This window comes from Trematomus bernacchii, unplaced genomic scaffold, assembly GCF_902827165.1.
Source record: "Trematomus bernacchii unplaced genomic scaffold, fTreBer1.1, whole genome shotgun sequence".
Classification (NCBI taxonomy): Eukaryota; Metazoa; Chordata; class Actinopteri; order Perciformes; family Nototheniidae; genus Trematomus; species Trematomus bernacchii.
Window position 1 is genome coordinate 312,698 of NW_022987973.1, and position 11,599 is coordinate 324,296.

The 11,599-nt window shown below is 40.2% G+C and overlaps 2 protein-coding genes across 2 annotated transcripts in view; both read left to right on the plus strand.

Moving 5' to 3' along the window:
- The window catches only part of chrna5 (cholinergic receptor, nicotinic, alpha 5), an 8,170-nt gene extending 598 nt beyond the window's left edge, over nucleotides 1–7,572 (plus strand). Inside the window, 9 exon segments of the mRNA XM_034117006.1 lie at nucleotides 167–307; nucleotides 3,262–3,413; nucleotides 3,578–3,622; nucleotides 5,163–5,272; nucleotides 5,400–5,472; nucleotides 5,474–5,521; nucleotides 5,523–5,579; nucleotides 5,657–6,343; nucleotides 6,753–7,572. Of these exon segments, the coding sequence (XP_033972897.1) occupies nucleotides 3,596–3,622; nucleotides 5,163–5,272; nucleotides 5,400–5,472; nucleotides 5,474–5,521; nucleotides 5,523–5,579; nucleotides 5,657–6,343; nucleotides 6,753–6,911 (1,161 nt within the window). The 5' untranslated portion in view covers nucleotides 167–307; nucleotides 3,262–3,413; nucleotides 3,578–3,595 and the 3' untranslated portion in view covers nucleotides 6,912–7,572.
- A 2,092-nt stretch (nucleotides 7,573–9,664) lies between these two features.
- LOC117471377 (UDP-glucuronosyltransferase 2C1-like) lies at nucleotides 9,665–11,260 on the plus strand. The gene has a single exon (XM_034116343.1). The coding sequence runs from the start codon at nucleotides 9,665–9,667 to the stop codon at nucleotides 11,258–11,260; it is 1,596 nt and encodes a 531-aa protein (XP_033972234.1).
- The last annotated feature ends 339 nt before the right edge of the window (nucleotides 11,261–11,599 follow it).

Sequence of the window (11,599 nt, forward strand, 5' to 3'; positions counted from 1 at the left end):
GAAATCAGGAAACGTGGTTGAACGTATAGCTTCATTAGAGGGGAGGAGGGTTGGCTGCCTGGGGATTTGAACCCTTAACCCAGGTTTGATTGAAGCTATAGCTCAGATGTGTGCCTGTACACAAAAGCAGCTTTTTAATAACCACTGTTATTGATAACCTTTCCAGCTCATGTGATGCCCGAGGGACCAGTCGTGTGGATCCAGTGCCACCTCTGATATGATGCTGAGAGCAGGGGGGCAGCCACCTCTCTGGCACTGCTGCTGCTGCTGCCGCTGCTCTGCTGCTGCCACCTGTGCCACTCGTTGCGTAAGTTTCTCAAGGACTGGGAATGCCTCATCCAATTACAGATGGTATAGTTGCAGCTAAGTTGGTCTCTAAGGGATATTAAGAATCAAAGAAAGAAGATGTAGAAATCGCCAGATGGTCAGTAAAGAGTAGAGAACTTGCAGAGACAAATCAAAAGTACTGATTTCAGTTTACAACAGTATAACAGTTTTACATTTGTAGGGGGGTTAACGATTTCAATTTGTTAGCATGGTTTCCTAGTCCTGGCTGTCTTTGTAGGGATTTACCATTTACAGGATCATCTTTGCTAAGTAACACATAATCAATGATGCAAAACCTGGAAAATAGTTGATTAATGCTGTGGCATTCATGCCATGTTGGATAGATGGGAAAAACTGTCATGGTTACAACTCGAGCACAAGGACAAGGTTATAGTTCCCATTTGGTCAAAGGACAACTCAGGAAGAGAGTTGAACAATAGAGTTCTCTGACATAATAACAACTTGTGAAATAACGTTGGTTTTATTTTGTTACAAGTCTATTTTTTCTGACACAAAGCATCCATGTTGCCTTAGTTTCCAGATATTTCCATATTATGAAATCAGGGCTGCCCCCTCTTAGTCATTACTTGACTAATTTTCCTTTTGTTCTCAGTCCGTAAGACCTCTTTGATTAATTGGTCATTGTTTTGTTTTCATGCTGAATTACAAATTTCCAAGAAACTTCAGAGCACATCTCTTGTACCCGAGATTAAAAATGATGCTTTTGCATGTCACTTTTTGGAGGAACTCGGTTTTACAGATCTGACTATTAAATCAACTAAATGATTAGTCGAAAAAAGGTATGAGTGTTCATTTCCCAATACTTTTTTAGTCCAGGAAAGCCGTATAATATGCACAATACAATGAGGCTGGCAGTAAATGGTCAAAACGGGGACAACAACAGGAGCAAACAACATAGTAAAGTTGTTCACCTTAAGTTACAAGTTAATGACGGCTATCCTTCCTTCTAAGTAAACTAAGGTGAATACAGTTCAGTTTGGAGGTCACGTGACCGGGTCAGGTGATAAACTCGGTTGTAAACTTGGAAGATGCTGCTTGTGGGCAGCTGAGGAACATGGGTGAGGAATAAGGGGGGAGGTTATTACTGTCTGCACAACACAGAGATTAACGGCATGTTGCAGAGGAGGAGGAGGAAAGAGGGTGACTGCTGTTGCCATGACATCGTGTGCATATGTGTCTGCGTGTATATCAACTGTACAGTATAGGTGTGTGCATATACAGCATGTTATACATATGTTGGTATGTGTATACACCTTATGATTCTGTGGGTCTCTCTTTCTGTTATTGATGCTTTGCATATTTGGCTGAATTTCAGAACATGTCTCACTGTAATCCTCACCATCTGTACAAGAGCACACATAACATACATTATGTATTACATGTTTAATTTATATCGATGTTTTTGTTATAAAACCAACTGCACCTTACAGACAGTATTGACCCAGGAATAAGATGTTCATGTTAAATATTCATGTTGCTCAGCATGAGGTGCAAATGAGCATTCCCTTTAGCTTATAGCACACACCTTATATCTATGCATTTCATCAATCACACACTTAAACAGAAAATGTAGAATCCAGCAGCTTGCTTTTCAGTCGAGCAAAATGCTGGTGATAGTGGGAGTAGATGCTGTAGAAATAATGAATTTGCTTATCACACAGTCATTGATTGAGGGTTATTGCAGCCTTGTTTTTATTGATCCGCACACATGTCTGAGAGGGTGACACCATACGTTTGTGGTCAGTCTTGGTCTAGATTTCCAGCCACATTCTCCATCCATAAATTGAGTTTATAACCGCATTGGTGAACGCTTTAAAGAGCAGGGTCAAAGATAGAGTGTAATTCAAAATGTAATCAATATGTGTCTACATTGTAGGGGAGCTCTTCTTCAGGATAACAATGAACCAGTTTAACTGATTCTGTCTGCACTGCTATATATTCATCTTGTAACTGCACATAATGCAATATCTACGTGTTTTGTCACCCAGTCTGAGGGTCATTTTTTGAATGTATTGATACAAAATATATAGTTTATATAGACTTTGAGCAGGTTTCCTAAGTAGAAGTACTGTTGACCAATAGGCCACATATACTGGTTGCATAGAAGTCAGATTGTATAGAAGTCTATGAGAAAATGATCCTACTTCTCACTTCAACAATTCAACAAGTGTTCCCCAAAACACGGTTTCACAACTTGTTTATCACAACATTATTGTCCCATTTAGATTCAAATAGATGATACAGCAGCGTATTAAGGGCTTGTCTACCTTGTGATTATTATGAGTATTTTCCGGCCTTGGTGTTTTGAATTTTTCATCTTATAACTTTTACCATTTCACAGTGTGTTTTCAGTTCATTTGGTCAGTTAAAAATGTTTTGTTTCATTTTTTGGTTGTACCTCCACCCTCTTTTCCTATTAAGATGACTATGTCTACTTCTATATAATATATATATATACAGTCTATAATGTGGGCTCCAGTTGACAAGCAACCCTGACTGCTTTATTGAATATATCCTTTGCTGTTGATATACTTTCTTTAAGGCATTTCGGGACACCTGTTTTCCCTGTTTCTGATAGAGAGCAGACAGGGGTCACATCTAATCATCTGGGCATTGATTTTTAGGCTTTCATACATTGTGAGGATTGTATGTATTGCTCAAACCTATACCTATACCAAAGCTATACCACGAAGGTCATATCCATAATCTATAGATAACACTGTAGCAAAGTTATAGAGAAATGATTGCAGTGCTATTGGAAAGAATAACAGAAACATAGCTGTATATGGATTAATTATCAAACATTGGACGACTGAATAAATCAAAGATGTTGTTGCATTTGTTGAAATACATTTAAGTTGGTATGAACTGTATTATAAAATGTAACCCTGACATTTTTTTCACACCATTTAGGGGTTCCAAAACTCTCCGCTTTCGCAAAAGCAGAGGATAAGCTGTTCAAATACCTCTTTGTAAACTACCAGAAATGGGTCCGGCCAGTGGAATACCTGAACCAGACGATCAGCGTGAAGTTTGGCCTGGCCATCTCCCAGCTAGTTGATGTGGTAAGAAAGAGAAGCACTGATTATTGATATAATTCAGTCTTGAGTCTCTGATGTGTTAACTACAGCCTATGAATGTAAAACATATTAGGGTTGAAAGACAGAGTGGTCTTACATTTCTTTCAACTCAGCTACTTTTTAAATTGAAACTGTTTACACTGTTTTAGGATGAGAAAAATCAACGAATGACAACCAATGTGTGGATGAAACAGGCAAGTGTACTTCATCTAACCTAAACATTACAATTAACTATCATTTGTAATCATGCAGGTTTAAGGTATTGCTGATAGTGTTTATTTAATGGTTGAGGAAATACTCTTTAACAACCTCTGACATAACATGGCATTTAGAGGCAACAAGTCACCCTTTTTTAATCTGGTCTGGTGGCATTTCACTGACAGTTCTCATGAGTCCTTTGGGCCCTGTGCCCACGCACCTGGCACCACCAGCCGCCTCTTCCCAACTCCTGTCAGCCTTATTCATGGCTTTGAGTGTCCTGTCTGTTGTGCTTCCTTTGAGTTATCACCACAAACTAGACTCTGTCATTGGGGTCAGTTGCTCCCTTTCAAAGTGATGGATTACAGTCCCTCTTGCCAAAAGGCTGATGGAAGGGCAATGCCCCCTGTGGTGATGTCTATCTATCATACATGTAATTTGCAAAGTATTTCAGTGTCAGATTTAGTGATTTTATTTATCGCAATCTTTTGGCAGTCACTTTTTTGATTTAGAAAAAGGAATACTGAACTACAGTTTTTTTCATACACTGTTTACCCTCCAGCATTTATTTATTTCACAAGGAATTTATCGTGTAGCATATTTTCCACATTAAACAGATTTGGTACATTGTGCTATATTAATGCTAGCAAAATATAACATTACACATAATATACCACATCTAAGGAAACGTTTTGTATTGGTCTTTATGCCAAGAGTTAGATGAGAGAATTGATACAGTTAAAGGTGGGGTAGGTAATTTTGGAGAAACCAGCTCGAGTGCGCTAGATTTTGTAAGTACACAACTGGAAGAAATCTGCCACTTCCTTCAGACTTCCTTACAGAGCCCCTCCTCCAACACACACGAACGCGCACATGACCAATGAGAGCACAAGATAAGTTTGTGCCCCGATGGAAGGCTGACAGGCAGGTAGGCCATCCAGTTATTTTAGCCGGCCGGCTCAGATGATTGGTCGTGCTTTTTACAGCGCCACGGCTTCCACAGATGAATTTTTTTAATGTATTTATTGTCAAAGCATTTAATATATTCATTGCTATCGGGATGTTAAGAGCATTCCATGGAATATAACAAAAAGTGTTTCTGAAGTGAATTACCTACCCCACCTTTATATATGAAGCTAAAGCCAGCAGCCGGTTAGCCTAGCTTAGCATAAAGACTAATGATGTAAAAGCTAGCCTTGCTCTATCCAAAGGTTACAAATCCACTTACCAGGACTTCTAAACTAATTAGGACATTGTTCAGTATAAACCGGTTGCCCACACTTCCATAAAAAAGCAGTTTGTCATTTTTACACTGTTGTGATTTCCTATGAGTCAGACTAGCGGTGCCCCCTTCTTTTCAGGCTTAGTGCTAAACTAACTTGTTTTTTAGCGTATTGTGGTTTGTGGTTTGAATGTTCTAATCTGACATTATGGGAAATATGCTTATTTGCTGTTGTGCCAAGGGTTAAACCTTCACTTAAAAGCCTCTATGTGTAGATGTTTTTGTTAAATGTGTTCAATGTTTCCTTTATGTAGGAGTGGACTGACAGGAAACTAAGATGGAATCCTGATGACTATCAGGGCCTTACAGCCATCCGAGTCCCTTCTAACAGGATCTGGCTTCCCGACATCGTACTGTACGATAAGTATGGGCCATTATATAAGGAATAAATTATATCTGTGTCAGTCATTTAATTTTCTGTTAGCCATGGCCACACGGAAATGCTGACAGTGCTGTTACATAACAGTCTTAAATGATATTTCTTTCCACAGTTCAGATGGGCGTTTCGAGGGAACTGTCACTAAGGCAGTTGTTAAGTATGATGGGACCATAACATGGACACCACCCAGCCAATTACAAATCAGCCTGCACCATTGATGTCACCTTCTTCCCTTTTTGACCTCCAGAACTGCTCAATGAAGTTTGGCTCTTGGACATATGATGGCTCCCAGGTGAGACTCTACTCCGCAGTAAATTAGTGTTAGTCATGACGAGCAATTGACATGAAATTTCACTCTGTATTTAACAGGTGGACATAACTCTTGAGGACTTCCACGTGGACAAGCGGGACTATTTTGACAACGGTGAATGGGAGATAGTGAAGGCCACAGGCAGCCGTGGTCTGAGGACAGACAGCAGCTGTACCTATCCCACCATCACCTACTACTTCATCATCCGCCGGTTGCCTCTTTTCTACACACTCTTCCTCATCATACCCTGCATTGGCCTGTCCTTCCTCACCATCCTCGTCTTCTATCTGCCCTCTAACGGTGGCGAGAAGATCTCTCTCTGCACCTCTGTCCTGGTGTCGCTCACAGTTTTCCTCCTGGTCATTGAGGAAATCATTCCTTCCTCTTCCAAGACTATCCCTCTCATCGGGGAGTACCTGGTCTTCACTATGATCTTCGTCACACTCTCCATCTGCATCACAGTCTTTGCCATCAACATCCACCATCGCTCCTCCTCTACACACCATGGCATGGCACCGTGGGTGAGGAGGATCTTCCTACATCGACTGCCTAAGCTGCTGTGCATGCGCAGCCATGTGGACCGATACTCTCCAGCTGATATAGCCAGAGCAGGAGGACTGGGTATGATGAAGAACTCAAAATCTGAACTTACACCTCTGCTCTACACCAGACATAACCTACAAGCAGCTTTGGATTCTATTCGCTACATAACCATGCATGTGGTTAAAGAAAATGAGGTCCGAGAGGTGAGTATGTTGGATTTTGTGTATTTGTACATCATATGTAATAAGATAATTGGTTAAAAGGGGACATATAATGCTAATTTTCAGGGTTCATCTTTGTATTTTGCATCTCTACTGTGACATGTTTCCAAGCTTTAATGTTCAAAAGGTCTTTATTATTCTCTTTTCACCCTCTGTCTGAAAACCAGAGCCCAGTCTGCTCTGATTGGTTAGCTGGCCGGTTCTGTTGTGATTGGTGAACCGCTTAGAGATGAAGCCAATAGAAGTGCATGTGTTACATAGTGATGTAACTATGTCCCCCCTCTGGAGTGACACACTACAGGAAAGGGGAAACCCCAAAAAGCGTAATAGGGCCTCTTTAATACTTTCACTGATTTGAAACAAACTGACATGTGCTTCTCTCGTATTCCAGGTGGTTCAAGACTGGAAATGTGTAGCCCAGGTCCTGGATCGAGTGTTTCTTTGGGCCTTCCTCGTGGTGTCGATCCTGGGCTCTGCGCTCCTCTTCATTCCTGTTATTTACAAATGGGCCAGCATAATCGTCCCTAACCATGCTGGAAGTACCCTCTAAGCCGCAGTTAAACGAACCGCAAATGGAGGCAAAGCACATCAACATGTCGTTATGGGTCATATCTGAGATTTTAAAGACTGAGATACTGTGATTACCGCATAGATATGGTCCTACTCTGCCAACTACATTCAGGCTGACAGATCCGCCAGAGATAAAGCTGCAGATTTGAGGCCTCGTTTGCTGAGTGTATCATTCAAATACTTTTTTTTGTTTATAAGAGTTTTTATTCTGTATTTGAGTGTAAAGATAAATTAAAATACTCAATTGATGTATAACATATAATGATACAATCACCCATGTTTCATCCACATTTTGAGCACCTCTCCCACACAGAAATACACTCATTTCCACTTGCTGGCATCTTAGATAGAGGTCTGATAGCGATACTAGGCAGACAACATGTCCTCACAGGATATTTTGGATAGCATCAGGCTAATGGCTGTTGGTCACGGAGGTGGCAGGGTGGTGTGGTAAATAAAAATGCAGTTGTATTCACTTTAAACATCGTAAGAGTAATTTAATAACAGCTTCCAACCTAGATATTCAGATACACCATAGATAGAATAAGACCTTCATTCTCATTCTTCATTATTTTACTCTATGTGTGCATATCTGCTATGTATTCTGTAAGGCAGAATTAAAATAAAACGTATGGATCTACTTTGCTTTTATGTTATTCTAGTTCCAAAACTGAGGAAAGTGAAAGTGGAAAAGAGAAAGGAAGTGAGAAAAGAACCCTACATACAACATACTTCTACTATAATACCTTTGTGACTCACTGGCATGTGTACATTCAGAAGAGCAAAGCTACCATCTGCATATTATTATTCCAAAAGCCACACCTCTTCAGACCAGGGGTTTAATAGTTTCTGAATTCCTTCTGCGTGACTGCGTGGGAAGAAGAGGCGGACGTTCGTGCCCAGACTTGAGTTTCTCTGAAAGCCTTTCTGCCTTAGGGACAAATCCTGCATTCGTTTTCGGGGAACACGATTCTTAGTAACACATCATTACAGAGGTAATGCATGTCCAGGAAGTTTTTTAGCAAACTGCAACTCAAATGATGTAATAGTGCAATGCAACAGAAAGCCTTAGGTTCACTAAACCAATATCAACATCTCTAAGCACAAAAATACATTTCTCAATTCCCAGTCTGCAAATCCTCCCTCCTCTCTCAATCCTTGCCTTGTGTCTTTAGTCCCACCCAGAGGAGATCGCGAGTGGAGAAGGCAAGGAAGAGTAGTCCCACCCAGAGGAGATCGCGAGTGGAGAAGGCAAGGAAGAGTCTCGAGGAGAAAGGAGTCAAGGAGGAGAAACATTTAGAAATGAGAAAGGACTGATGAACACTCAGTGCTCCAGAAGCTCAGCCTGCACTGCCTCAGCATGGCCATGTCTGCACATTACAGCAACAAAAAAGCAACACAGGCACCATCAATAATAAAAACAATTTTTTTTAAATCACTGGACAAAAATATATACATAAATATACACTGTTTCCACAACCCATGTTAATATATTAGTAGTAGACCAAATATGTAGATAGATATGTCACTATATGTACAGATGTCCATTTTCACTTTTCACTTGTCACTTTAACTCATTTCGTACTTCATAATCTAGATGACCAAATATGTATATATGCTGATAGTTATTTTACTCTTATTTTTTCTCATCTCCTATTTCATAGTCTTTTATTATTATTATCATTATTATTTAAAAAAAATTCTTGATTTTATTTTTTATTTTATTAATCTGTGAATCTTTGCTGTCCTGTTTTTCACGCTTACCCTGTTGCTGCTTTGTACAACTGAATTTCCCCACAGGGATTAATAAAGGTCCATCTTATCTTATCTTATCAACAAAAACATGATTGCAAATATAGAGACTGTAAATACAATGTTTTTGTTGTTTTCAAACAAACAAAGATGGACAAGACAGTTTAAACTGGTCCTGAAGAAAGTGCATTTTTCTAAACTGCTCAAAAGATCTTCATAGCTGTCGACAAAACACCACTCTACCTTCAACTATAAAAGGTACAATTATTTTGCATGGAATTCAAAATGGTAAAAAAACATAGAAATCTGAAATCCAATCCAAAACATGTGATGCATCCAATGCAACTAAATCTACACAAAAGTTGGATTAGTCTGGGATCCTTACAGTAAAAACAGTGATACAAAGGTACATGGTTATCATTAGTATTGTCTTTGAAGACATTTTTATCTGAACAAGACACAAGTATTTGGATCCCCTTTGCTCTTTCCTGGAAGATCAAAAGCTACATGTTATTAGTTGGTATGAGCACCCTCTTGAAAATCCTCCTATAAAAAGAACATGTTATTGACTATAAATAAGAAATACTGAAGGCTACTTCAGAACAGAATTCACTCGAGGAGGTACAAATAAGTAGCTTTAACACATTTCTAAGCAACAAAGAGGCCACATTGTTGTCCATCCCTGAAGAAAAGCCCAAAGAAAAGATTATCCATAATCCACTTATATAAGCTTTCATGGAATTTCTAGTTTTGTATTGAGTGTTTCCTTTGGCGTTTCACACAAACATCTTAGCGCCTGCTACCCGGAGTTACTTCATGTAAACAGGTATGTTACAGATCAATCTTGCATGTATTTTAATGGGAAATGTTTGATGTAAAAGTACTTTATTTAAGTATATGTTTGTAGCATTTAAGGCTAGATTTCCTATCAAGAGTGCTTAATAATTATGTCTTTATCTGTTTCTCATGTTCAGGTTAAATATGCCCCTTTACAGAAATGCAACATGTCTTCTCCTATTATCCTTCGTGTGCTTGTCATGGAGAATGTGTCACGGAGGGAAGATTTTGATCGTTCCTTTGGAAGGTAGCCACTGGGTTAACATGGACATCATGATCGAAGCTCTCCACTCTCGAGGACACTCTGTCGATGTGGTGCGGACCAATACAAGCTGGTACATCCAGGATGACTCTCCGCACTTCAACACAATCACCGTTCCTGTCACTGAGGCCTTTAATAATGACTTCATCAACGAGATCCTGAAGAAGATCTTTGCTATAGAAAGAGAAGGGAGCTCAGTTTTGAGCTTTGCAAGCTTGCAGGCGGAGATGTTTGCTGCGATGTTTAACATGCATAGAATAATGTGCAAAATGGCTACTGGCATGTTTAAAGATAAGGACTTAATGAATAGTTTGAAGGAGAGTAAGTATGACTTGGTGCTTACTGACCCGGCGTGGGGTGCTGGTATATTGTTGGCTCATGCTCTTAAGCTGCCTCTGGTCTATAATGTGCGGTGGATAACTAGTGGAGAGGGACATAGGGCCATTGCACCGTCTCCTTTATCTTATGTCCCGTTGACTGGCTCAGGACTGTCAGACAAAATGACCTTCTTTCAAAGAGTCAAGAACTTCCTTTTCTCTCTCATTTGGCAAGCTCAGGATGAATTTTTTATCCGCCCTCAGTATCAAGCTGTTTGTGATAAGTTCTTTGACACAGAAGTCCGGTATAATGATTTATTACAGGGAGCAGACCTGTGGCTGATGAGAGTGGACTTTGTGTTTGAGTTTCCTCGTCCCACCATGCCTAATGTTGTCTATATTGGAGGGTTCCAGTGCAAACCAGCAAAACCTCTCCCTGAGCACCTGGAGGAGTTTGTGCAGAGTTCTGGAGAGCATGGGGTCATCATCATGTCTCTGGGGACCTTTGTAAGTGAACTTCCTGCTGATATGACAAATGAGATTGCTGCAACGTTTGCTAAATTACCCCAGAAAGTCATCTGGAGACATAAAGGTGACAGACCAACCACTCTGGGCAACAACACTTTAATAGTAGACTGGATGCCTCAGAATGACCTTTTAGGACATCCCAAGATAAAACTGTTTGTGGCTCACGGAGGAACAAATGGTGTTCAAGAGGCTATTTATCACAGTGTCCCAGTTGTTGGTATACCTCTGTTTTTTGACCAATACGACAACCTGCTGCGTCTAAAGGAGAGAGGAGCAGCTAAGATTCTTACACTAGCGACAGTGGACAAAGACAACAACTTTCAGGATGCCATCCAGGAAGTCCTGAATGAGCCCTCCTACAGGTTGAACATGCAGAGACTCTCCAGGCTGCACAGAGATCAGCCAATGAAGCCGCTGGACACCGCCCTCTTCTGGATAGAGTTTGTCATGAGACACAAAGGTGCAGCTCACCTGAGAACAGAGTCCTACAGACTGCCCTGGTATTCCTACCACTCTGTAGATATACTACTGTCTTTTCTGGCTACTGTTGCAGCGATTGCTCTTCTCCCTCTTGTGTTTGTAAGATTTGTATGTCGTAAGAAGAGCTTGAAAAGGAAAACAAGTAAAAAATGAGAACCCACTGAACTCTGTCCTGTTTTTTGTACAATCATATTATACATCATTATGTTTACAAATCTTTATTACCTGAAAAAGCAACAACAACAACTTAACATATATTGAGTGTCCACCAGCTACCCTTGCAGCAGGGGAATTATGGTTGGGTTGCATTTGTAAGCCTTCACAGTATAACAGGAATATGGTGTTAGTTTTCAATGCTGGATAAAGGCTGGTTGTGTAAGGCTTTTTTACAAAGCTGTGTAACAATGAGAATAGGTCAACCCCTTCCAACACAGATACGGGTGAAAAAAACACTGTGACACAATCCATATTCAGGTTTAGCAGGCACAGCAA